The following is a 27902-nucleotide window of genomic DNA, read 5'->3' as shown; positions in this document are numbered from 1 at the left end:
CCTCTGGCTCTCAAACACCTGTCCCACACGGTGTTGAAAGACTGTGCTCAGTCGGTGCAATTCAGACCCTATTGTTTGAAGAACATAAGGGTCATAACATTGGTGAAGCTAGGCGTAATAAGGGCTTAACACAGCGGTCGGATGCCAGTGATACAGCACCTATGAGGATGATACAGCGAGCGTATCCAGGTGTAGCTCTGAGCCCCACCCTTGCCATCTCTAATGTACATAGATGAATCGTTTTCTGCGTTCAGTGATGATGCATCTGATACAAGTAGCATAGATGAACAGTGTTAGCGGCTTCCATGGTGGTGGTGTTCATTGATATTTTCAAGAATACCTGAATCTTTTCCTGACTGATGGACACTCTTTGAGGCTAGCTGAATCTCTTCCTGACTGATGGACACTCTTTGATGCTAGCTGAATCTCTTCCTGTTTGGGACCTTACAAAGCGATCTTTTCAAGACTACCTTACAAATTGAGCTTTTCCTATAATCGTTTCAATACTACTTTATGCTTTACAAGCTTGGCTACATACCACCTACAAGTACTAAAGCCAAGGGTGCACGCGAGTGCATTATTTGCAAGCACACAGAACGATGAAACAGGAAACAAAAATCTATCTGTAGCTGGTGCAAGGAGAGCAAAGTCGCGCTGTGTACCATGGACTACTTCGTTGACTATTATGCACCTCCAAAGTACTGAGTGTGTAATACAGTGTGTTACTGTGTAAATAGTATGTGAAACTGTACATATTGTAATATTAGTGAATTATTACCACGTAATATTGTGACAATAAACATTTATTGTGGACACATTACTGACACATGTATCACAGTTTCATGGAAAATTATGAACATTCTACTGTATACATATTGTAAAGGTCACAAATATGCATCATATACGATAAAAGAAACAAATAAAACCGCATTGGAAATGCATAGAAAAAATATTTGAAAATATATTTGTGGCAACACGCGGTGCTTGAATGGCCTGTGCGACCGTGTCTGGGAGCTTCACACATGGGCGACCAGCCCCTGATGACGTCACAGCGCACCTTGTCCATGCCCTCACAGCCAAAGTAAGTGGAATTTGGTAATTATTTTTACATAGACATGTTCAGGGACGGTAATTTATCATTTTACAAAGAAAAATTATATTTTGGGGAACATTTGATGTCATGCACACTAGGGAAATTTCACAATAAACACAGTGCATCACAGTGGTTACATGGGGGGACACTCGTTTTGTATGACGTCCGTTTCACATGACGAACATGGAACGGATTAAATTTGTTATGCGAGGTACCACTGTATTTTCTTAGGTTGAACCTTACCACTAACTTTCTTGGGACCCACAGCATGATATATAATATTTACTTTTATGTTCAAAAACCAAAAAAAACAGCGTTGAATGTAATGAAACGCCATTTTCTGAGCGAGACCCTTCGGCTCCCTGGAGCTATACCGGGCTGAAGTGTATATATTAGATCGTGGCAACAGTCAAGGAATTCTAGGCCTACCGGGGACCAGAGCCAGAACCTGGCCCCCCTTAAGAGAGGCACGAGGAGCAATGGCCTAAAGACATCCCCGTGTAATTGGGTAACTGGAGGTAGTCTTTGTCTGCCATCTACCAGGTCAGGCATCCACAAAGGTAGGAATTCCAAAAACTACTGCTGATCAAAAAAATTTGAAAACCAAAAGCCGAACAAGCAATAGAACTCCCCAATCAAAACAAAGGAAACTTGTATGACGTGAAAAAATCCACAAGGGCCGTGACGAGGGTTCGAACCTACGTCCCAGAGCATCCCAGATGCTGCCTTAATCGACTGTGTTACGACATGGTTAAAAGAATTGCGACCAGAAGTTCTACTGCCCTTACGTGGACCTTGCAGCCTCTCCGAGAGACAAACCAGGATTTTACGCAATTCCCCTATGCACTCGAGCTCTGTCAATAGGCCATTCTACCTCTTCTCCCTTACTTCATTACGCACAGAAATCCCAATAGCGTGATGCATCAAATGAACAAATCTCAACTCGAAGTCGAGACAACTGGCCGCAACCTGCGACCCAAGGCTACACACGCCCGAGAAGGGCCAGGAACATTAAAGAAATATAATGTGTGCCAGGACCCTGTTGGACCTCCAAAAACCCTGTGCCAGAATATCAGCCCAGGACATACTGTATTCCCAAAAACAGCAGCCAAAGCCGCGAAGTTACGAACGTTGTGGGCACGGGGATAGACTGCAAGCTGGCTGGACCAAATAATCATGCGGACGACCTGGGAGAACCGTGCCCTGGGCAAGAAGGGAAACTGTGTCCACCCAAAGCGTGTCTCCTACCATGGAAGCCGTGGCGAGCAGATAACGGATAAGAGCCGCAACTGGACACAAAACATGATTCATCCCCGGCCCAACCAACCAAGCATCGACAACCCAAGGACCCCTTCGGAAAGCAGCACTCATTCTTCGCCAGAAAAGGAGAAGGCTGCAAACGAACGAAACGACCATCAGGACCGAAAGAGCAAAAACCCCTGCACCGGAGGACAGCATGAAGCTCCCCGACCCAACCCCCAGAGGCCAATGCCAACAAGAAAAGTGCCTTAGAAAAACAGTCCTGAACCGAGGGGCCACCACAAACCGAGGAGAAGAGAGAAAAGAGAGCACCCGGTCCAACGACGAGGTCAACTAAGGCGGCCCATGAGCAGGCCGGAGGTGAAACAACGCCTGGGAAAACTTGCGGAACAGAGCAGAAGTGACATCCACCCTGAATGCAAGCTGCAGCAGCTCCGCCAGGGCCGCACGATACAAGGCGACAGTATTTGGCATAAGATGACAGTCCTGAAACAACCAAGTGAGAAAGGACAAAAGAACCCGATCAGAAGTCGAAGACAACCTAGAGACACAAAATGCCGAAAGGACCGCCAGGAAATTTCATTCTGCCGTCTAGACGAAACTCGCAGGTGGGACACCACCAACGAAACCACCTGATCACCATACAAGTGGTGATAAACCCGCGTCAAAAAGACCAGACGCAAGAAACCGAGAAGATCGAACCAGCTACGAACCTGACTGGAATGATCTGCTGAAAGAGGCGGAGCCGCGGCAAGACCCTCGGGTTCGGACATCGAGCAAGAAGTGCCTGAAACCAGGGCTGAGCCGGCCACCAAGGAGCCAACAGGACTACTCTCCCCTGGTAAGTCTCCAACCGAGCCAGGATCTGGAGCAACAACCGGACCGGTGGGAAGAGGTACAGGTAGCTCCACCTCGACCAGTCCAGCCGAAAGGCATCAACGCTGACGGCCTCGCAGTCTGGGAAAGGCGCCACAAACTGGAAGATGCCTCGACCACGCCGATGCGAAGTGATCCACCTCTGGGCGCCCGTACATCCGGCAGAGCCAACAGAATGAATTGGCGTCGACCGTCCATTCCATGGAAAGGGGAATGAACCGAGACAGGCCGTCCGCTAAGACGTTTGACACCCCCTGAACATGAGCCGCCACGAGAGCCAAACCCCGAGAACTCAGCAGCCGAGTCACCCAAATCGACCGGCCCCAAAGAACCAAGGACAGCATCGAACCCCCTCGGTTCAGGCAATGAATCACCAGGGAGCAGTTCGAATGGAGCCAGATCGTTGCTCCTCAAGCGACATAAATCCTCTGAAACGAATTCCACATGCCGCAAACTCCTGCGCCGTGCTGTGAGCTTGATGGAAGGACGGATCCCACCGACCCTGGCCGGCCTGGTGAGCACTTGTCACAAAACCCCAGCCGAAAGACGAGACATCCATGAACACATTGAGCGAGGCTCGGGGAGGCGCCACGGCACAGAACCCAAAAAAAACCTGCAGAGGAAGCCGGCGATGCAGCAGTTGACGCAAGGCTTCATACTGGACGAAACAAGTCCAGTATGAACCGCAGATCCGCACAGTCCCATTTCGGAACTGAAAGCAGGTGGGAAACCCACCTGAGGGACGTTGTCATTTCGACCACACCCAAGCGAACCCACTCCCGAATGACCTGACAAAGCACAGGAGAAGAGGCCTGCCATGCCAGCCCCGATCTCCCAAAAGGAGGAGCGACCCAACGTCACCGCAGGCCGGAAGAAACAACCCGAAATGCCAACAAACTGTGGAACCAGGCGAGAGCAAACAGCGTGAGCCTCCCCCCTATCACCCCGTCAACGGGGCAACCCGTGAAAGGGCCGACGTCCCCTACGAGAGCCCAACTGACGCTCAGAGCGATCACTGCGCCAACCAGACGCTGATGGCTCCAGAGGTGCCGGCCCCGAATCTGACACTACTGGCTTATGACGACCGAAGGTACCCCGAGACCTAACACGACCCTTCCGGGTAGGACCACCACCGCACTGCAGCACTGCTCAAAGCATGGAGCCAGTCGATCAACCATTCGCCCTCACAACATCCTGTGAACTGAGGAGAGTTGCCGGCGTGGAGGTCTGGGGCCCCCCGGTCCCCCTCCCGAGGAGGGGGGGGGGGAGAGTTGCGCAGATCGATGCGCGGCATTTGTGGTGACGTCATACTTGTTTCCTTGGTTTTGATTGGGGAGTTCTGTTGCTTGTTCGGCTTTCAGTTTGCAATTTTTTTGGAATCGGCAGTAGTTTGTTTTGAAATTCCTACCCTTATGGGTGCCCGACCTGGTAGATGGCAGACAAAGACTGCTTCCAATTATATGGGGGTGTCTTTAGGCCACTGCTCCTCGTGCCTCTCTTGAGAGGGCCTGGTTCTGGCTCTGGTCCCCGGTAGGCCTAGAACTCCTTCGATTGACTGTTGCCACGGTCTAATATATATACACATCAACCCGGTATAGCTCCGGGAAGCCAAAGGGGCTCTCCACAGAAAAGTAGAAAAACAATTAAATTCTTTACAAAGAATGCAAGTGTGGTCGTCACTTGGCGAGAGATACTGGTAAACTGAAGCGTACCACACTCTTGGTCGACGCATACATTTATCAACAAAGTCGCAAGTCAAGGCATAATCATAAGTCGAGTCAAATTTTCCGATGAAATTCAAGTTGTAACTCAAAAAATTCGTAAGTAGTATGTAAGTGGAAGTTCCACTGTAACTCTTATTATAAATTTTTAGCTTTTTCGTCTAATTCTAACCAAATAGTTTGTGTGGCTCAGTTTTGATTCCACCGAGACAATATTTCAAATTTTCCCCGACATGACTACTCCCCCCTCTTCATTTAATGTATCAGTACCTATATGAAATAATTTAAATCCGTTTATTTGATATTCCGCTAATAGTTATGTTTTCTATATTTATCCATGTTTTTGTAAGTGCAATAATATCTATTGTTTCTGTGCAGACAAGAACATTTAAATCGTTTATTTTGTTTCTTACAGACTCTTACTGTTCAAGTAATATACCTTAAGTGTATTGCTATTTTGAGGCTCTCCTTCCCTGTTTCTTTTACCAATTACTTTCCCCCACCAACTCATACTTTTAATGCTTCCTCTCCTCATGAATATTCATTCCCATATCACTAGTTACTGACAGTTTAAACCCAAACCCCTCAAACCACATATTCCAGTGAGTTGCAAACACCAACCCCAGCCCAAGATAAATGAACAGCATCGCGAGCATATATGTCATTCCTTCCATAGAATTGGCCTCAGTTATCAATGAATGATATTGGATCTGATTTACAATATTTGTCCAGCTGACAATTGACACCAAGTGCCCTCAACATTCATTCATTTCAAACTTGCTTTCTCGGAAGAATGCCACTGTATAAATATCAAAGTTCAACAGCTGTTCAACATCCTCCCAGCGAGCATAAGAAATATTGCTGGAATAAACGTGGACACCTTCAAAAAGTGCTGAACTAACCAGGCTGTGATGGGTATGTGAGCCTGTGGGCCGCTTCAAGCAACAGCCTGTTGAACCAAGCTCTCCCAAGTCAAGCCTGGGCCACAGAGCCAGGCTTGGGGAGTAGACGAACACTCAGAACCCCATCCAGGTACAACAGGTTCATGCTTCAGGGATAAGTAATACATTTTTGAAGTAGACATTTCATAACATGGGGCCAAACACTTCCTTGTTTTACACTGGCACCTATTGAGTGACTTCCAGATATAGTATAAAAATGACCAGTGTTGAATGTAATGAGACGTCATTTTCTTGGTGAGACCCGGAGGCTCCCCAGAGCTATCCAGGCTGATATGTAACTACTGCATTAGCTTTCTGGCATCGGTCAAAGTGCATGGCGTTTTTGCTTACCGGGGACCACGACCCAGAACCTGACCCCCTCCGAGAGGCACAAGGAGCAATGGCCTAAAGAAATCCCCGTGTGGTTGGGAGCATTCCATGTCTGCCATCGACCTGGTTTGGCACCCAGAAAGATAGGCGCCCCAAAACAAACCCCTATTCTGATGAAAATATTGCTACCGAAAGCCGAATGAGTGGATAGAACTCCCCAACGAAAACTAGCAAACGAGCATGACCATCATGTTGCCGCGCCGCTGTCTGTGCAACCCCCCTCCCTCCCTCCCTGGGAGGGGGGAAGGGCGAGCCCCAGACCCTTGTGCCGGTGATCCAACTGGCAGTTCTTAGGCTGGATGTCAAAAACGTGAAAACACCACCGACCGGAGGAAGGGAGGGATGCAAGGGAGCCTCCAGGTCTCCCTCTGAAAATAGCGTGTCATTACATTCAACGCTGGTTTTCTGGGGGGGAGCCCCGTTGGCTCCCTGGAGCTAACTACCCAAAGACAAGGAAAACACAGGGACTTATCCGGGAGGCGGTCAGTCCTCACTCCTCAACGCGAAGCTGAGACACATCAGAGGTAGGACCCAAGGTAACTTGTGGAAAGTGGCCCCAAGGGCAGTACTTACAGGCCACCTAGGGAAGGAAACCCTAGGCGCATGCAGACTGAGTACAGTAGAATATTATTCCTGGCTCACACGCCACCTGTAGAGACAGACTATGCCACAAGGCACAGTAACAGAATTCAAAACTGGAACCAGACACACCTGACCAGCCAGTATCACATCAGCCAAGAACTGCCGGTTGGATGGCCAGCGCGGGGGCTCCCCTCCTCCCCCGGGTAAGGGGGGGGGTGTACAGACAGCGGCACAGCAACGTGATGACGTTATGCTCGTTTGTTAACTTTCGTTGTGGAGTTCTGTCTACTTGTTTGACTTTCATTAGCGATATCTTCACCAGAACTGGGGATTGTTTTGGGGCGCCTATCTTTCTGGGTGCTAGACCTGGTCGATGGCAGACAACAAATGCTCCCAACCACATGGAGGTTTCTATAGGCCATTGCTCCTTGTGCCTCTCTGAGGGGGCCAGGTTCTGGCTCGTGGTCCTCGGTAGGCAAGAACTTCATGCACTTTGATGCCAGAAAGCTAATAGTTTTATATCAGACTGGATAGCTCTGGGGAGCCGACGGGGTTCTTCCCACAAAAACTGTCATTTGGGTTACACTTCTCAATAATAAAAAGAAACATTAATATCATTACTGGGACCGGTTTTAATTTGTCTACTCTACAGGCTGGCCTGGGGCCTGCACCCCCATGGTGTTTATCTTCATTGGCCCACACGCCCATCACAACCAGGCATACAAGGTAACTAATGACCAAAAAGTGAGATCCGTGAAGTCAACATGACTAGGTTCTCAAAACGTTGTAAGGGGGATATAATGGCTAAGTGCTTTTTTTCTGATAATTACCTTCCCTTACCTTACACTGTTCAATTTCAATAGCAGCCAATTTTTAATGGTTAATGCTGAAATATTTTCAGATTCAACTTAATATGACTTGAGGCATTAAATAGGACTATGTCAGTAGAGGAGAAACAAAAATGTGAAACCAGGAAAGTATCCCTACTAAGGATACCTGTATAGGAGAAAATTTAAGTTGCAAATAGGAAGCTAAATAGCACATATATTAAAACATGAACACTACATAAACATACTGCTTGTATATCCTGATTTTGGCTGGAACTGCTGATATAAATCCTACTAATCTATTGCTCTTAGACACACGAACGCCAACGTGCCACTCGGGTTTCCATCCTGGAGGCATGAGAGCCCACCGCAGAAACTCTCTGCTGTAGTCAAACCTGCCGAGACACACAACATTAATTAAATTAGGGACCAGTAACAACTGAAATAACTGCACTTCAAAAGTTATATAATCTTAAAACACTGCTCTACTGTATTATGCCCTCTCAACCTGCCAGCATAGTTTAAAAAAATATATAATGAACATTTTGAATACATGAATATAAATGGATAAAATATGATACAAAATAAATTTTTTGCTTCTTTAACACTTTCGCGCTATCTGGACGCGCCGGCGCGTTCGGTTTCGTCTAACGTAAACGCATAGTGGACATAAAGTTATGTCTACTTTTAAAATATTTGTATAAAATTCAATTTTTATCCGATTTACTTTGGGTTTGTTTCAAACTGCGCGCTATGAGGCTCTCTTTCTCACCACTAGGCTGCATGGTACAATAAGTTCATGAAAGGTGTGGATAACTTCGATCAAATGGTATTTTGTCCCAAACGGGTTGCAGGTGGGTGACTTTAGCCGTTTATACTGGTAATTCTTCCCCCATATCATGTATAATATGCATATGTCTGTTTAGGGAATTTTATTCCGATCAATATACAACCAAAAATAACTGTGTGCAACAAGTATAATCTTGACAAACATAACAAAAGTAAAAATATTTCGTGTGTGTTTGACGCTCACTGATATGTTCCAGCGTTGTTTTATATTTGTCGCTATTCTAACTTACGCTTTGTTGATATTTTTTACCTATGGGCACATAGAACATTCTATTGCGAACACATTGACATAAAAATGAATGACGTACATAGAAAATTAATGTCATGAGAGTGAAATAAGTATAAACTTTCAAAGCGCCGTGCGTCGTCCCGTCACCGATACCGGGTAACAATTTCACCACTTCCCACACTCTTGCGGGCGGGCTGCATCATTATTCTACGCTTATATTCATATCACCGTGTTGGGAATTTCATTGCGAGTCCATTGATACCAAAATTAACGCTGTAGAACAAGTGTGGAGGTGATTACAATCCCAAGAGTAAAAACATTTTGTTGCTGATGGGCGCTCACGGCGAGTCATCTACGTAGTTATTTATTTGGTGCTGGTATCCCTATATGTTTCGTGACTTATTTTACTAATGTTCTTCTAGAGAATTTTATTGCGAACACGTTGGTACCAAAATGAAATACGTAGCATGAGAACTAAGGTCAGAAGAGTAAAAAGAGTATACACATTTTTGTTTTTACGCTTAAGCGATAAAAACGCAGCGCGCACATTCGGTTGGCTGAGTGACCTTTGCGGAGAGCGCGAAAGTGTTAATTACCTTTTATAGTATGTATAGGCACTAGGTATTTTTTTTCCCACGGACCTAGTATGTACTCCGCCGGGCCATGTGTTCCCATTGTTTACCGTGAACTCGCGCAGCTAGCTTCAATTGTGAAGGATATTACTGTACTGTAATTGTGATCTTTTTAATTTACAAAATGCCAAAAGTTACCCAAAGGAAGCGCCTGACGGTTGCACAGAAGCTGGAGTTAATTAAGAAACTTGATAAAGGATATTCTCATGCACGAGCAGCAGCAGAGTTTAACATTCAACATAATTGTCAATAGTGAAGTAGAATTAGAACTCATGTGAATTAGTAGTAAGGCTAGCTGTTGTGTGAAGTGAGTGCCTGAAAATAAGTGTACTGTACATACAGTATGTACCCTGTATACAATATAAACAATATAAAACAAGCGCTGCAGAGGATGACGTAATCATCACAGCTTCGTAATCTTCAGCTTCATTAAAAGTAAGTCAATTTACCAATTTTATTATAGTATTACGAGATATTAATTGTTTTTTTTCAACAAAAGCTACATATTAGTCTCTGCAAAAGTATATTCTATCGTCAGCAGAGAAAAGGTGAGCTCAAAATATTTCGTCTTGGCTAGCTCTCAGTGACAAGGCTCGATCGCCATTGTTATGGCATGGCCGCCACAGCCTGTGTCGTAACATTAAAAGTAAGTCAATTTACCAATTTTATTATAGTATTACAAGATATTAATTGTTTTTTTTCAACAAAAGCTACATATTAGTCTCTGCAAATGTATATTCTATCGTCAGCAGAGAAAAGGTGAGCTCAAAATATTTCGTCTTGGCTAGCTCTCAGTGACAAGGCTCGATCGCCATTGTTATGGCATGGCCGCCACAGCCTGTGTCGTAACATTAAAAATACATTACCTGCACTGTTCAGGGTAAATCAAAACACATCTCTAAAATTTTATTAAGACAATATTAACTCACTGATTGATACATGAAATATTTTTCAATACAAAGGAATGAATCAATTTTTTCCCACCCATCTGGACTTGATCAGAGCGTGTTCACACATCATCCATGCAGCAGCCAGCAACTGGCTTAATCGTCGGCCGTGCACTAAATTGGAATGCAATTACACAATGAACTTTATTTAATTTTAGTTATACAGTATAAAATATATCCTACCTGAATGTTACTTGAAAAATTACCCGACCCGACTTAATTCGGAAATAACGGAGCTCCGTAAATAACGACTAGGGCTCAGCCCCATATAGGCTGTTAAATTGAGTGGATACTGTAGTTATTTATTTGGTGCTGGTATCCCTATATGTTTCGTGACTTATTTTACTAATGTTCTTCTAGAGAATTTTATTGCGAACACGTTGGTACCAAAATGAAATATGTAGCATGAGAACTAAGGTCAGAAGAGTAAAAAGAGTATACACATTTTTGTTTTTACGCTTAAGCGATAAAAACGCAGCGCGCACATTCGGTTGGCTGAGTGACCTTTGCGGAGAGCGCGAAAGTGTTAATTAAGATGAGTTACAGAGTATGGTTTTGTTCAGAAGAACAAGTGTTCTATCAAATATCCAACAACTAAATATTTGTTAAACTAAGTATTTGTCACAGACAATAGGACATAATGTGCCAGAAATTAAAAACATATCAATCGTTTTCTTAGAACATTTGGCCCTTAAAAGAAAGGCAGACGATGCCTCACTCAACACCCTATCATCCTCCAAAAGCCAATCCAAAGAGCTACAGAAGAATGAAAAGACGCAAGAACGATGCTAAATGAACTCGAGTTTGGAGGTTCTCATCCACCAAAGCAGCCAAAAGAGTGGGAACCTGAGCCAGCAAGTGCACCAGGCCCACATCACGAGGAAGAGCAGGAGCAAAGAGCACTCATTGAGGGACTAGAGCGAGCCGCCCAAGAATACCTGCAACACAGAATAAACCTCCCGCCACTCAAAGGCACAGGTACTACAAAAGCCACGCCAAGCTCTGAGAGAGAAAAGGGGGGCAGGCTGCCAGCCAGGAAGACTCCGGAACCTCATAACGCACCCAATATAGGGAAGAACCGAACTCAAAAGAAGCCGCAGCCATCACAGAGGCGTAACAGGGTGGGTTTCGCTGGAAGTACACACCAAGGGCTTCCCGAACCTTCCCAGGGAAAATCCAAGAAGGAGGAAACGTTTCCGGAAAGATGATTCAAAGGAACCCAAAGGCACTTGGAAACCAACCTCATAGGGGGGGGGGCCTCTCCTAACTCGAATTCATAAAGGTAGGGAAGGTACGGAAAACCCTTTCTCTGCAGCAATATTCCCTGCCCCAAAGGCACAAGGACCCAAGCAGGGTCAAGAGGAGCCTAAGCACTCAAAGCGGACTCCACCCAAGCCCCAAGAACCTCCAACACAGGTCTTCAGGCAGAGCTCTCTTCCACGTCCACCCCCCCTGAAGAAAAGGCAGAGTTCAAGGGAAAGGCTTCTGAGAAAGCAAGCAACTGGGATGAACCAGAAGCCTTGGCAGGAAGAACGGGCTCAACCACCTCCGCACCCGAATTATAGGAGGCAGCTCACTTAGCCACCCGAGCCTCATCCCAATCTAAACCCTGCCCTGACTCCAAAACCCCTCAGACATTTGGGAACTGGAAGCAGGTGGGGAAGAGGCAGGGCAAACAACGCCCACCTGGGAACGAAGAGGCGAAGACAGAATCATGGTCGAAACGCAACCCGTTCTTGCAATTTCGTATAGTCAATATTGACTTATTAAATACGTGCATATGTGACATACTAAACATACTAGTTTACCTTGAAAAGCTTCATAGAAAACACCGACCTTACCTAACCTTCTTAGTATGTTAAGATAAGCATCTTATTACTTTGTAATTACAATTATTACTTAACCTATACCTATAATAGGTAATTGCTTCGCAATTACATTACTTAACCTATACCTATAATAGGTTATTGCTTCGTAATTACAATTATTACTTAACCTATACCTATAATAGGTTAAGTAATAATTGTAATTACGAAGCAATTAGATGCTTATCTTAACATACTAAGAAGGTTAGGTAAGGTCAGTGTTTTCTATGAAGCTTTTCAAGGTAAACTAGTATGTTTAGTACGTCACATATGCACGTACTTAACACTTTCGCGCACACTGCGTTCTGAAAAAAACTTACCGTATGTGCTTTCGGCGTTTCGCGCGCCTACGTGGTAAGACCGAAAAAGTGTACAGTACACTCTTTTGACTGTCCTGACAATAATTGAAGGCCCACGTATTTAAATTTGGTATCACTGTGTTCGCAATAAAATTGTCTATAAGAACATACCTATAAAATGCCGCCAAAGCATAAGGACTATCATCACCAAATAAAAAAACTATTCAGATCACTCGCCGAGAGCGCCAAACAGCAACAAAATGTTTCCACTCTTAATGGTTGCGAAGCCTACAGTTGTCCTACATCGCTAATTGTGGTATCATTGGAATCGCAATAAAATTCTCTACACGGACATATGCATATAAATATAGATTCAATGTCGTAGCCCACCCAAAACAGTGTGGGAAATGGTCGAAGTGTTACCCGCGGCAGCATATTGGCGAAACTCGCTTTGAAAAGTGTATATTCAATTCACTGTCCTGACATTATTTTTCGATGTATGTATTTCATTTTTGTTCCAATGTGTTCGCAATAGAATGTTCTATAAGAACATAAGTATTAAAGGTCACATAAGGATGCGTTCGACCGGCAACATATATAAAAACTACGTCGATTATACTCGTGTCAATAATACAATTGTTTTAACACGATGATTCACTGCCATGCCGTTCTCTTTAATAAGCTGTTCGGCTATTAGAAAAAACGTAAATTTCATGGCAAACATTTGTAAACTATTCCCAAGTTGATCGGATAATAAATGGAATTTATACAAATATTTTTTCGCCGGACTACACGCGTAGTCTGTTATGCGGAAACGTAAGAAAATTTGGTGACGACCTAGAAATCATCAAATGCGTGAAAGTGTTAATAAGTCAATATTGACCGTAAGAAAGTGCGAGAACGGGTTGCGAAACGACCAATGTCCCCAAATCCTCAAGCCAATCATCCGCAGACGAGGAATGGGTAAACAGAAGCACAACCGGTGAACACCTACGGGTCACCGACCCAACAGGCAGCATGGCTGGGACAGAAGGGATGATCGTCACCCTGAGGCAGGAGCGATGTACCGTTAACTTCGCACAGGGCGAGAGTGGACTAGGACAGAACCATGTTAAAGCCCATGGGGGTTTTCCAGGACCTGCAGGGTACGTCAGCCCAACAGCAATCCCAGGCATTGGGACCAGCTAAGCCAGTAGACCCCTTTGCGTGGAAGCAGGCAAATCGACCATCAGTAGCAGTGGTGAAACCTTGGGGGCAATGGAGGAGGAAAGCCACCACATCCTAGGCGTGGTTGTGGTAGCTTTATACCCAAGCGGAAGTGCCAGCCGCATGAAGGGTTGCTTGATTGGATTCTTTCTAAGGGAGTTGTTTTGATCTACTGGGATGTAGATCGCACAGATTAACCAGACAGTGGTCTGTTTTGATTTGCCTACCTTCCTGGGTCCTTCCCCAGTCGATGGCAATTATGACATTTTAAATGTAAAGTGCTCATAGGCCATTGCAACCTGCGCCTCTCTGAAGGGGCCAAGTTCTGGCTCGTGGTTCTTGATAGTCATAAGAACTCCTGTGACCGATGACCCTAACTAATAGCACATATCAGTTCGGATAGCTTCAGAGAGCAGACAGGGCTCCCCCACAGTAAAAACCTGAGACCCCACAACACCCAAGAAGCAGTCGGGGAGAAATATTGGCACACCTTCTTCTTGAGGTTATCTTGAGATGATTTTGGGGCTTAAGAGTCCCCGCAGCCCAGTCCTTGACCAGGCCTCTACCCCCAGGAAGCAGCCCATGACAGCTGACTAACTCCCAGGTACCTATTTACTGCTAGGTAACAGGGGCATCAGGGTGAAAGAAACTCTGCCCATTGTTTCTCGCTGGCACCCGGGATCGAATCCAGGACCACAGAATCACGCGTCCAGTGTTCTGTCCGCTCAGCCACCGGCTCCCCTTAGTTAGCTGAAGAGCAGGCAATGCTTAGTAATGGTGCGCCCCACCAGCCAACTCCACTCCGCTACCCAGGGTAATACGGAAGACCTAAAGATCCCCCGACACACCCCAAGGCCATGGGGCCTGACAGCTGAGTGGACAGCACTTCGCATTCGTAGTCCTGAGGTTCCGGGTTCGATCCCTGGTGGAGGCGGAAACAAATGGCAGTGTCTTTCACCCTGTTGCCTCTGTTACCTAGCAGTAAATAGGTACCTGGGAGCTAGACAGCTGCTATGAGCTGCTTCCTGGGGAGGGGGGGGGGGGGGTTGTAACAAGATGGAGGCCTGGTCGAGGACCAGGCCGTGAGAATGCTAAGCCCCGAAATCATCTCAAGATAACCTCTCAAGAAGGGCAGAGATCACCACAAGCGAGGAACTCTTCAAACAGGGGAACGATTCCCGAATGCACCAGGGAAGATAACCCTGGTCACACAAGGGCAATACTTACTGAGCACCTAGGAAAGGTGACCCTAGATGCATGCAGCTCCATTACACTAATCTGGCTACACGCACACCTCCATATATAAACACCACCGCAAGGGCGAACACACTAAAGAAAATGGGAACACGGAGCCAGAGCGACAGCAACCACTTGGCACAACACATCAGTCAAGAACTGGCTGGGGGCAGCCTGGCACACCCAAACCAGCTCCTCCCTCACCACGCAGGGGTGGGAGGCAGAGCTAACAAGTGGGGGTTAGTTAGACAAATTTTTGCTTGTTTGTGCTCTTTGTGGGGGAGTTCTTTTAATACTTTAAGGGCGTAAGTCGCATTGTTCAACCAGAAAGTGATCCGTTTTGATTCGCCTACCTCTCTGGGTGCCTTCCCTGGTCGATGGCAAGATGACAAACTTTAAATGTTAAGTGTTACTGGGTCATTGCTCCCTGCACCTCTGAGGGGGCCAGGTTCTGGCTCATGGTCCCCGGCTGGCATACAAGAAGTCTTTGACTGATGACACTCAAGTAGTAAGGCACTTGATCAGTAAGATAGCTTCAGGGAGTTAATGGGGCTCCTCCACAGAAAAATAAATAAATACCGTATTTGCCAGCGCATAAGACACGCTAGTTACCTGATTGATATCTGGTTGATGGGGTTCTGGGAGTTCTTCTACTCCCCAAGCCCGGCCCGAGGCCAGGCTTGACTTGTGAGTTTGGTCCACTAGGCTGTTGCTTGGAGCGGCCCGCAGGACCACATACCCACCACAGCCCGGTTGGTCCGGCACTCCTTGGAGGAATAAATCTAGTTTCCTCTTGAAAATGTCCACGGTTGTTCCAGCAATATTTCTTATGCTTGCTGGGAGGGTGTTGAACAACCGTGGACCTCTGATGTTTATACAGTGTTCTCTGATTGTGCCTATGACACCCCTGCTCTTCACTGGTTCTATTAAGCATTTTCTTCCATATCGTTCACTCCAGTACGTTGTTATTTTACTGTGTAGATTTGGTACTTGGCCCTCCAGTATCTTCCAGGTGATATTTTTATTTTGTAAATGTATAAAAAACCAGCGTTAAATGTAATGAAAAGCCATTTTCTGGGTGAGTCCCGGAGGCTCCCCGGAGCTATCCAGGCTGATATGGATACCCTAACTATTTTGTATCAGTCAATGTGGGTGGAGTTCTAGGCCCCTTATCTTGAGGTTATCTTGAGATGATTTCGGGGCTTTTTTTAGTGTCCCCGCGGTCCGGTCCTTGACCAGGCCTCCACCCCCAGGAAGCAGCCCGTGACAGCTGACTAACACCCAGGTACCTATTTTACTGCTAGGTAACAGGGGCATAGGGTGAAAGAAACTCTGCCCATTGTTTCTCGCTGGCGCCTGGGATCGAACCCAGGACCACAGGATCACAAGTCCCGCGTGCTGTCCACTCGGCCTACTGGGGACTACGAGCCAGAACCTGGCCCCCTAACAGAGGCACGAGGAACAATGGCCCAAAGAAATGCACATGTGATTTGTAGCATTCTATATCTGCCATCGACCGGGACAGGCACCCAGAAAGGTAAGCGCCACAAAACAAACCCCTATTCTGGTTAAAACAACGAAAATCACCAAAGAGTGGATAGAACTCCCCAAAAGAAAAATGAGAAAACAAGCATGATGTCACACGAGCCGCGCCGCTTGTCTGCACAGCTCCCCCCCCCCCTCCCTGGGAGGGAAAGGGGGAGCTCCAGACCCTCGCGCTGGCGATCCACACTTCAGTTTTGAGGCTGGATATGAAAAACGTGAAAAAAATGCCGACCGGGAGGGAGGAAGGGTTGCCGGGGAGCCTCCGGGACTCGCCCAGAAAATAGTGTTTCATTACATTCAACGCTGGTTTTCTGGGGGGAGCCCCTACGGCTCCCCGGAGCTACTTCACCAAAGATAAAAACAGAGGGACGCATCTGGGAGACGGTCGGCGCTCACACCACAATACGAAGTTGAGACAACAGGCTGCAACAGCTGACCCAAGGCGATACAGGCCTGACTAGGCCCAGGAACATAAACAAGAGAGCGCGCAGTCAGGACCCAGTACGACTGCCCAACAACCCTGTACAAGAATGTCAGCCAAAGACATGCCACCAAAGACGGCAGTAAGCGCAGCAAACCTACAAACGTCAAGGGCACGGGGAGAGACAGCAAGACGGCTAGACAGAAGGACCCACCAGACGACCAAAGAGACCCAAACCCGAGAACAAGGAAGAAAGGAAACCAGATCAACCCAATGTGCAGCCCGGCCACAGAGGCCGTGGGACACAAAGAACGGCAGAGAGCCGCAAACGGACACAAGAAGAACCACCCCGGTCAACCAACCAAGCAATAACAAACCCAGGGACCCCCAGGAACCAAAAGGGCCACAACAGACCGAAGGGAATAGAGAAAAGAGCACCCTGCCCCAGAGCAGGACAGCTTAGGTGGAGTATGAGCAGGCCGGAGGTGAACAATGCCCGAAACAATCCGTGAACAGTGCTGACGGAACAACAAAACCGGAGCAATCCGAAGCGGCTCCGCCATGCCACACGAGACAAGGTGACAGTATGTGTCCAGAAGACGGCCCTGAACCACCACGAGAGAAGGACAAGACCACGACAACAAAGAGCGCAGTACACCTACGAAGAGACAAAAAGAAAAAGAAGGATCGCCAGAAAACCCCATACCACCGCCGAGACGAAGCACGCAGGTGGGACACATTCAAGAAGCCACCTGATTACCAAACTGATGGTGAGAGACTCGAGTCAAAAGTACCGGACAAGAAGACTAGGAAAACCCCTGGGCACGGACACGGAGCAAGCCGCGCCGGAACAAAGGCTGTTAAAGAACCAAAAAGAACATCCGCCAGGGAACCAGGAACCCAAACCCAGCGAGCTGGGAAAGAACCAACCCAGCCAAGCAGACACACCCTGTCTGTGCAAAGGACCCTTGAAGGAACAATACGCCTGAGAACAGACGACAAGAAGCCGCTGTTTGCAGAAACTGCCAACCACAAACTCTGCAAACAGCAAGGGCAAAAAGAGCAGCAAAAAACTTAAAGAGCCAAGACCCTGGCAGAGACCAACAAGGAACTGAACACCATGAGCCGAAACCCGAGACGCGAAGCGGAAAACAGTGACAACGACCCGCAAGGAGCGGCAACACCAGCCCCAGCAGGGAAGAACGAAGCACGCGTTGCCGAGGAAGGAAGGAGAACTACAAAAGACATGAACTGCACTAAAACAAGAACGTACTGTCCGGAAAGGAACACAAAGAAAAGCCGCAGCCAGGGCCAGAAGCCAAGAGCCCCCCTGCCCCAACGAAAAAGAACTGTAGGAGCAGGAGTGGATGAACGGAAAGCCACATACACCAGTAGACATTGTAACACACAAGCTGGTAGTGACAGATAAGGAGAAAAGGAAGAACTCAAGAGCCATTCCGGAATACTGGGCCTGTTCTACAACAGGAAACGGAACCAAAACATATCCTAACCTAACACGAGTGTGAGAGTAGCCAATATGCACCTACCAAGATACACAACAATGTGTAGGAGACGCAGGAAGACGGAAATACAATGAAAAGACCCGAAAGACAGTCCAAGCACTGGAAGCCAGGGACAAGACCATAAGCAATCGGCAACAAAAGGTACATGAACCACATACACAAACTAGTACGAGGAAAAAACAAGCCCACACTCAAGTGCTAATGACAGAAGCAAAACTTACACGAGCACCAAAACCCAGACCCCAAGAACAGGAAACATGGCTTCCAACTCATAGGAGGAAGGGGAGGGGTACAGAAGGCATATGTATACACCGTACATATACAAAGCATAGGCATAGGTATGTGTATATGTAACGTACATATGGCCATACCCCATGTTAAAATCCAACAAGAATGTCAACTGGCTCAACCCAGTAGTTCAATCTGGTTCAACCCTGCAGCCTCTCCGAGACACAAACTAAGATTTTACACAATTTTTCTGGGAGGAGCCTCTACAGCTCCCCGGAGCTTACTAGGCTGATATGCTAATTTCAGACTTTGGCATCAGTTATGTGTATGGAGTTCTTATGGGTCTACCGGGGACCACGAGCCAGAACCTGCCCCCCCCCCTCTAGAGAGGCAAGGGGAGCAATGGCCTATACCTGGTTGATGGGGTTCTGGGAGTTCTTCTACTCCCCAAGCCCGGCCCGAGGCCAGGCTCGACTTGTGAGAGTTTGGTCCACCAGGCTGTTGCTTGGAGCGGCCCGCAGGCCCACATACCCACCACAGCCTGGTTGGTCCGGCACTCCTTGGAGGAATAAATCTAGTTTCCTCTTGAAAATGTCCACGGTTGTTCCGGCAATATTTCTTATGCTTGCTGGGAGGACGTTGAACAACCGCGGACCTCTGATGTTTATACAGTGTTCTCTAATTGTGCCTATGGCACCTCTGCTCTTCACTGGTTCTATTCTACATTTTCTTCCATGTCGTTCACTCCAGTACGTTGTTATTTTACTGTGTAGATTTGGTACTTGGCCCTCCAGTATCTTCCAGGTGTATATTATTTGATATCTCTCTCGTCTTCTTTCTAGTGAGTACATTTGGAGGGCTTTGAGACGATCCCAATAATTTAGGTGCTTTATTGCGTCTATGCGTGCCGTATATGTTCTCTGTATTCCCTCTATTTCAGCAATCTCTCCTGCTCTGAAGGGGGAAGTGAGTACTGAGCAGTACTCAAGACGGGACAACACAAGTGACTTGAAGAGTACAACCATTGTGATGGGATCCCTGGATTTGAAAGTTCTCGTAATCCATCCTATCATTTTTCTGGCTGTCGCAATATTTGCTTGGTTATGCTCCTTAAACGTTAGGTCGTCAGACATTATTATTCCCAAATCCTTTACATGCTGTTTTCCTACTATGGGTACATTTGATTGTGTTTTGTACTCTGTATTATGTTTAAGGTCCTCATTTTTACCGTACCTGAGTACCTGGAATTTATCACTGTTAAACATCATGTTATTTTCTGATGCCCAGTCGAAAACTTTATTAATATCAGCTTGAAGTTTTTCAATGTCCTCAGCCGAGGTAATTTTCATACTGATTTTTGTGTCATCTGCAAAGGATGATACGAAGCTGTGACTTGTATTTTTGTCTATATCTGATATGAGAATAAGGAAAAGCAGCGGTGCAAGGACTGTACCCTGAGGTACAGAGCTTTTCACTGCACTTGGACTAGATTTTATATGGTTGACAGTTACTCGCTGAGTCCTGTTTGACAGAAAACTGAGTATCCAGCGTCCTACTTTACCGGTTATTCTCATTGACTTCATTTTGTGTGCTATCACGCCATGGTCACATTTATCGAAAGCCTTTGTGAAACCCCCGTGTAATTGGAAGCATTCTATGCCTGCCATTGACCGGGAGAGGCACCCAGAAAGGTAGACGTCCCAAAACAAACCCCTATTCTGGTGAAAATTGCAACCAAAAGCCGAACGAGTGGATAGAACTCCCCAAACAAAAACGAGCAAACTAGTATGATGTCATCCGTCGTCGTGCCGCTGCCTGCGCAACCCCCCCCCTCCCCGGGAGGGGAAAGGGGCAGCTCCAGACCTACCGCACCGGGGATCCACACCCCAGTTCTTGAGGCTGATGCTATCGGCTCGGTTGAGTGCTCTGGCTCCAGTCTTTTTGCGGCACTGTGCCTTGTGTGTGGCTGCTGTACTCCAGGGGTGCGAGAGCCAGGAGATATTCCTCAGAACTTGGGCTGCATGCGCCCAGGGTTCCCTTCCCTAGGTTCCTTGTAAGCACTGCCCTTGGTGCTTGGGGTTACCTTTCACAAGATCCTCGGGGTCAGCCTCTGTGTGTCCGTTTTACTGCTCAGTTTCTCGGCCGCTCTTTGGGTACTTGGGGGTTTTGTCTCCCCTAGTTAACCTTAGGGTAAGAGGCAGTTTTTGCACTGGTGGGGTGCAGGGTGCTGTGCAGCTAGTTGTCACCTATCACAGCGGCTGGCTCTGTTCCTTGGGGTACGTTGTCCTCTTGCGGGGTTTTGTTTTTCTTTTTCTTTTTGCCTTGGTGGGGGGTTCTGCCCTATTTGCCACTGGTGTTTGACCTCACCCTGAAACTTGGTGGTGCCCCCCTGCTTGGTCCCCCATGAGTGTACACGTCCCTGGGGTTCAGCTTTAGACAGTTTGTTTGGTAGTTTTGGGCGCCGGTTAGCAGTACCCTGCCTGGGTTTACTTGAGCGTGAATCCTCTTCAAGTAAACGCTCAGGACCCTGGGAATCCCCTAGGGGATGCGTGGGTCTGATGAATAAGACCCTGGGGTCCCCCCTCGCTTCGTGCGAGTTTGAGGGTTGTTCGGTCCCCTTGTCTCAGGGCGACCCTCACTGTTTTTGCCTCCGTTATGCAGCCCGTTGGGTCGGTGACACTTTCGACCGCGAGTCCTGTGAGTTTTGTTGCTTGCTGGTGAATCAATTTACTCAATCTGTGGATGATCATCTTCAGGTACAAGCTGTGCAGGCATTGCATTCTAGGTTTCAGTTGTTGCAACGAGCTAGGTTGGTTGCTCACCCGGATGCCCCACAGCTGCCCCGTTTTGCTTATAGGGACCCGGACTTGGGGGTGGGGATCGCTTCGACCCTGGTTCAGTCTGCACCTCCTGGTCCTTCCCCTCCTGTTGTTTGTTCTGGTCCCCCTCCCCTGCTTCTGGCAGGGGAGAAACGTCTGAGGGTTTTGGAGTCAGGGCAGGGGTTAGTTGGTCTTGAGACTCGGGCAGCCTCGGGGAATGCCCCTTCTGGTGTGGCGACGGAGGCATTCGAGTCTCCTCCCCCGGCTGAAGCCTCTGGGTCTGACCAGTGGGCCTCATTCTATCCGGCTTCTACGGCTGCGCCGGCCTTGTCTAGTGGGGTCGGTGCTTGGGGGGAGGACTCGGGCCCCGGGTCCTGCTGGGGAGGACCCTGGGGCTGGGGAGGTGCTGACTTGGGGGCCTTAGGCCCCGCTGGACCCCGCCTGGGTTTTTCTACCCTCTGAGCGGGGCTTACTGTTGCAAGGAGTGGGGTTTTCTTTTCCCCCATCTGCATACGAGTTGGATTTGTTGTCTGCCCCTCCAATGGTTCGGTTCTGTGTTCCCTCGGGTGCTTCGGTTCAGTCTTTCCGGAGGTTTTCGGCTTATCGCATCCAACCCGCTGCGGTACGGGCGGCCTTTGCGGCAAACCTCCTGCGTGACCCAGATTATGCCTTGGCAATGGATCCCTCGGCTTTCAAGTTTGGGACTTCGTTCCCTTTCTGGCTCTGTTACAAGGTTCAGGAGTCGTCCTGGCTGGCGGACTGTCCTGTCTTTGCCTTGGAGGCTTGGCACTCCTTCTGCCGTTCCCACACGCTTGAGTGGCGGGAGGCTTCAACAGTGCTTCAAGTTTTCCTGGGGGGTGACCTTGAGCACCTCAATGTGTGTTTGCTCCTACCCTTCCCCGGGATGTAGGTGTCATTCAGCTCCATGTGCAGGTTCCCCTACTTTCGGCAACGCAGGTGGGGGAAGACTTGCACACTCGGGGCCTTTTGGTTGTGGCCTTGCGCTTCTTTTCCCTCCTCGAGCTGTCTTCTGACTAGCTTACGGAGGATGTGGGGGCGCTTGGGGCTGTTCCGGGGTCTGGTGCCTTGGCCTCGGCAGCTCACTCGTTGGCTGCCTTGCTGAAGCTTTTCGTGCCGATCTTGCAGGATGCGGTGGCTCTGTTTTATGCCTCCCGGCTCGCGTGTCGGCAGACGGTGCTTGCCTCCTCTGTGGAATCCGCTTGGGCCTTGGCTCTTAGGCTCCAACGATGCTCCTGCCACACCTCACATAGAGAAGGTGCCAACAAACAAGAGCACAGCTCAGAAGAAGACTACGAAGAAGAAGCGCAAGGCAAGAGTCGAGAGAGAGCGAGAAGATTCACCCACAGAAATTCCCATTGACCCAGACGAGCCAACCTATTGCCTTTGTGAACAGGTTTCATATGGAGAGATGATTGGTTGTGATAACGACTTGTGCCCAATTGAATGGTTCCATTTCTCGTGTGTGGGACTGACCAACAAGCCGAAGGGGAAATGGTTCTGCCCGAAGTGCAGGGGAGAGAAGCCAACTGTCATGAAACCCCGCGCACAGTTCTTGAAGGAACTGGAGAAGTACAATAAGGAGAAGGAGGAAAAATCCTAAACATCTTGAAGTTTTGTGACAAGTTGGTTAGGATTGTGTATATATATATAGTTTTTAAAGATTTTATGTATATTTCAGAAAATGATTATATAGTATAGTGTCATACATTAGTATTATATGCATATTGCACGTCTTCTGTGGGTCCATTTCATCTTCAGTAATATCTCATTATTTAATATCGAATTAATACTACTCCATTTTTGTGCTGGGTTATGTTTTAGTCGTGTAAGTCCAAGATCGCTCGGATTCCTTACTCGGTACTGTACATCTGCACTACAAGTAACCCTCTCCGTCTTGTGTAGTTTTATTCATTTAGAATGTAGTACGTTTCTCATTTTCTCCAATTTACAGCTTGATCTCAAATTTTTGTGAATTCTTGAAACTAATATACCTAGCAGTAAAATAGGTACCTGGGTGTTAGTCAGCTGTCACGGGCTGCTCCCTGGGGGTGGAGGCCTGGTCGAGGACCGGGCCGCGGGGACACTAAAGCCCCGAAATCATCTCAAGATAACCTCAAGATAGGCTGTCATCGTCTTTTTGCCCTCTTTTGTTTGATGCTTCAGCCGTTGCGCAGTTTATTCAGGCTGATTTGGCTTCTTGCTGTCCTATGTCAGACTTGCTGGTTCTCCGGGGGTCCTGTGGTGGGCTTTCCCGGAACGGTCGTGCCAAGGCTCGGGGTTCCTCTCGTCGTGGTAGGCCACTGGTGTCAGGTTCGGGTTCGGCTCCTCCTTCGTCTGGTCGGGGTGGTGTTCGCTCTGTGCGAAGTTCTGGGTCTTGTAAGGGGCGCCGGCGCCCGGCCTCCGGTGGCATTGGGTGGCCCCTTTCCCTACGGGGGGTTTGGGGCTGGCGGGGCAGGCTTCTTCCCCTGCGCTCTGTCAGGTCATCTTGGAGTGGGTTCGCATGGGTGTGGTCGAAACGACGTCCCTCAGATGGATTTCCCGTCTGTTTCCAGTCCCGAAACGGGACTGCGCGGACCTGCGGTTCATTCTGGACTTGCCCCGTCTGAACCCCTGGGTTCATTGCCCCTCCTTTCAGATGACCACACTGTCCCAGGTTCGGCTGCTGTTGGAGCCGGGCGCTTGGATGGTGTCCCTGGACCTCCGGGACGCATATTGGCACGTCCCAGTTCACCTGGGGTTCAGGGACTGGCTCGGTTTTGTTGCAGGGCTTCATGCTTACCACTTTCATTGTCTTCCGTTCGGTTTGAACCTGGCACCTCGCGTTTTCATGCACGTCGTGGTGACCCGTCTGCGTCTGTTAGATGTTCAGGTGTTTGCCTACCTCGACAACTGGCTGGTTTGGGCTCCCAGCCAGTTCGCTTGTCTGCTAGCCGGGGATCTGGTTCTTTCTCAGCTCGCTGGGTTCGGGTTCTTGGTGAACTGGAGGAAGTCCCATCTGGTTCCTTCCCAGGTTCGGACCTGGCTTGGCCTTGTGTGGGACTCTCGGACTGCTTCCTTGTCTCTTCCTCCGAAGTCTCTTCTGCGGCCGAGGTCCAGCTTGTGCCTGTTTCTGGGGGGCTCCCGGGTCACCCGGCGGTTGCTTGAGGGTCTGTGCGGGAGCCTGAACTTCACGATGCTGGTCTACCCGCCGGGTCGGGTTTGACTTCGTCTGCTGTTCTGGTTCCTTTGGGGACATTTTTTCCGCCTCTCTCACGATCGCTGGCTTCGGATCCCGGGGGCTTTGCGTCGGTTGCTGCATCGCCGGCTTCCTCTTCGGGTTTTTCGGGGTTCAGTGCCTTGGCGCCTACCTGAGCCCTCGCTCAATGTGTTCATGGACGTATCGTCTCTTGGCTGGGGCTTTGTGACCAGTGCTCACCAGGCCGGCCAGGGTTGGTGGGGTCCGTCCTTCCGTCGAGCCCACAACACTGTGCAGGAGTTCGCGGCGGTGTGGATTGCTCTTTACAGGATTCAAGTCACCCACGGGTCGATGATCTGGCTCCACTCTGACTGCTCCCCGGTGGTTCACTGTCTGAACCAGGGGGGTTCGATGCGGTCCTCGGCTCTTTGGCGCTGGTCGCTTCGGGTGACTTGTCTGCTGAGTTCTCGGGGTTGCGCTCCCATGGCAGTTCATGTGCAGGGAGTGTCCAACGTCTTGGCCGACGGCTTGTCTCGTTTCGTTCCTTTTCCACAGAATGGACGGTCGACGCCGACTCCTCCTGTTGGCTTTGGCCAGACGTTCGGACGCCCTGAGGTGGACCTCTTCGCGTCGGTGTGGTCGCGGTGCCTTCCCCTGTATGTGGCGCCCTTTCCCAACTGCGAGGCCGTCAGGGTCGACGCCTTTCGGCAGGACTGGTCGAGGTGGGGGTTTCTGTACCTCTTTTCCCCGGTTCAGCTGTTGGTCCAGGTTCTGACTCATTTAGAGACTTACCAGGGGAGAGTTGTCCTCTTGGCCCCTTGGTGGCCGGCCCAGCCGTGGTTTCAGGCACTGCTTGCTCTGTGTTCGAACTCGGAGGTTTTTCCGCGGTTCCAACTCTTCCAACAGATCGGCCTGGTAAGTCACGTGGCTGGTTCGATCTTCTCCTCGAGTCTTCGCGCTTCCAGTTCTTCTTACGTCTTCGTCGCTGTACTTCGCTTTCTGTTAGGGTGGTGTTGTCCTTTCTCTCTTGGTTGTTCCAGGACTATCTTCATATGCCTAACACTGTCGCCTCGTATCATGCGGCACTGGCGGAGCTGCTTAAGCTTGCTCTCGGTATTGATGTCTTGTCTGCGCTGTTTCGCAAGCTGTCTCGGGTGTTTTTACCTACGGCCTGCTCATGCACCGCCTGAGCCGTCCTGGTCTTTGGACAGAGTGCTTTCTTTTCTTTCTTCTCATTTTGTTGTGGCCCTTCGGTTCCGGATTGTTTTTTGAAGGCTCTTTTCCTGTTGGCATTGGCCTCTGGGGGTCGGGTGGGTGAGCTTCATGCTCTCCTCCGGAGCAGAGGTTTCTGCTCCTTCGGTCGGGGTGATCGTTTTGTTCTTCTGCAGCCTTCTCCTTTTCTGGCGAAGAATGAGACCGCTGTGTTCCGGAGGGGCCCTTGGGTTGTTGATGCTTGGTTGGTTCGGCGGGGGGTGCATCATGTTCTGTGTCCGGTTGCGGCTCTCCGCCGTTATTTGCGCACCACGGCTTCTGTGTCCGTGGATGCGCTTTGGGTTGACCCGGTTTCCCTTCTTCCCTGTTCGAGGGTGCAGGCTTCCCAGGTCGTCTGCAGGCTTATTAAGGCTAGCCAGCCTGCGGTCTATCCTCGTGCCCACGACGTCCGCAAGTTCGCGGCTCTTGCCGCCGTCATTGGCAATATGTCCTGGGCTGACATTCGGGCCCGGGGATTTTGGCAGTCGAAGAGGGTCCTGACTGCTCGTTACCTAGTAAACGTTCCTGGGCCCGGACAGGCCTGTGTCGCTTTGGGTCGGTGGCATGCAGTCAGTTGTCTCAACTTCGGGTTGAGGAGTGAGCAGCAACCGCCTCCTGGGTAAGTCCCTATTCTTTTGCTCTGTGCGTAGTTAGTTCTCTCCGGGAAACCGTAGGGGCTCCCCCAAGAAAACCAGCGTTGAATGTAATGAAACGCCATTTTCTGGGCGAGTCCCGGAGGCTCCCCGGCATCCCTCCCTCCCTCCGGTCGGCGGTATTTTCGCATGTTTTTGACATCCAGCCTCAGAACTGGAGTGTGGATCGCCGGCGCGGTAGATCTGGGGCTGCTTGTTCCCCCTCCCGGGAAGGGGGGGCTGCGCAGACAACGGCGCGACGACAGATGACGTCAAACTAGTTTGCTCGTTTTTGTTTGGGGAATTCTATCAACTCGTTCGACTTTTGGTTGCAATTTTCACCAGAATAGGGGTTTGTTTTGGAACGCCTACCTGTCTGGGTGCCTAACCCGGTCGATGGCAGACATAGAATGCTTCCAATTACACGGAGGTTTCTATAGGCCATTGCTCTCCTTGCCTCTCTAGAGGGGGGCAGGTTCTGGCCCATGGTCCCCGGTAGGCCCATAAGAACTCCATACATATGACTGATGCCAAAGTCTGACATTAGCATCTCAGCCAAGTAAGCTCCGGGGAGCCTACGGGACTCGCCCAGAAAATGGCGTTTCTTTACATTCAACGCTGGGTTTTTTCTGCAGACTCGGATCCAAGTAAATTCAGTAGAATTTCTGGTTGCAATTCTTATACCTTGTCATAGCTCAGTCAATTAAGGCAGCATCTGGGATGCTCTCGGACGTAGGTTCGAATCCTCGTCACGGCCTTTGTGGATTTGTACATACTTTATTATATAAATATATTGCACTACACACTATTTTATAATATTACTGCAAAAAATTAGAAAAAATCAGACATTGAAATAATTAGGCAATATCATCTTTGTGGCAACTCCCGCCTGACAGTTCGGGCGGAGCAGACCGTCACCGACGATTGCTCTGTCAACGCTTCTTTTTTGCCAGACTTCCCCACCCTATTGTCGCCAAAATATGCCACCTACGATTTTTATATTTTTCCCCTGAGCAGGGAACACACGTGAACACTTTTTACAACAAAATATTTTTTAAAATTTAATTTTTTTGGTTGCACCTGTGGGTGTTGAAGGCCAAATAGCCCAGAGCAGCTTAGATGTTAATACAGCCCTGATTGTAACATGCAGTTGAAGACTTACAAAATAATGTACAAATGGTAACATTCAGAGACAAACAAAATGAAATTGTTGCTTTTTGTGCTTGTGGATCACCAAGTGATACTGTCACTGCAAAAAACTCAACCTTCAACCATCGGCATGTGATCCTTCTCCAACTACAATGCACCATCATCATCATGTCACATTTATTTAT

General features: G+C 48.6%; 1 protein-coding gene across 2 annotated transcripts in view; it reads right to left on the bottom strand.

Moving 5' to 3' along the window:
* The window catches only part of Nmt (N-myristoyl transferase), a 160447-nt gene that overhangs the window by 44412 nt on the left and 88133 nt on the right, over positions 1 to 27902 (bottom strand). For both annotated transcript variants that reach the window (XM_069310358.1, XM_069310357.1), the window contains one exon: positions 7939 to 8085. In XM_069310358.1, the coding sequence (XP_069166459.1) occupies positions 7939 to 8085 (147 nt within the window). The remainder of the gene's footprint in view (positions 1 to 7938; positions 8086 to 27902) is intronic.

Source organism: Procambarus clarkii, chromosome 67 (genome assembly GCF_040958095.1).
Source record: "Procambarus clarkii isolate CNS0578487 chromosome 67, FALCON_Pclarkii_2.0, whole genome shotgun sequence".
Classification (NCBI taxonomy): domain Eukaryota; kingdom Metazoa; phylum Arthropoda; class Malacostraca; order Decapoda; family Cambaridae; genus Procambarus; species Procambarus clarkii.
The sequence above is the reverse complement of the archived record's forward strand: the minus strand, read 5'-3'. Positions and strand labels throughout refer to the sequence as shown.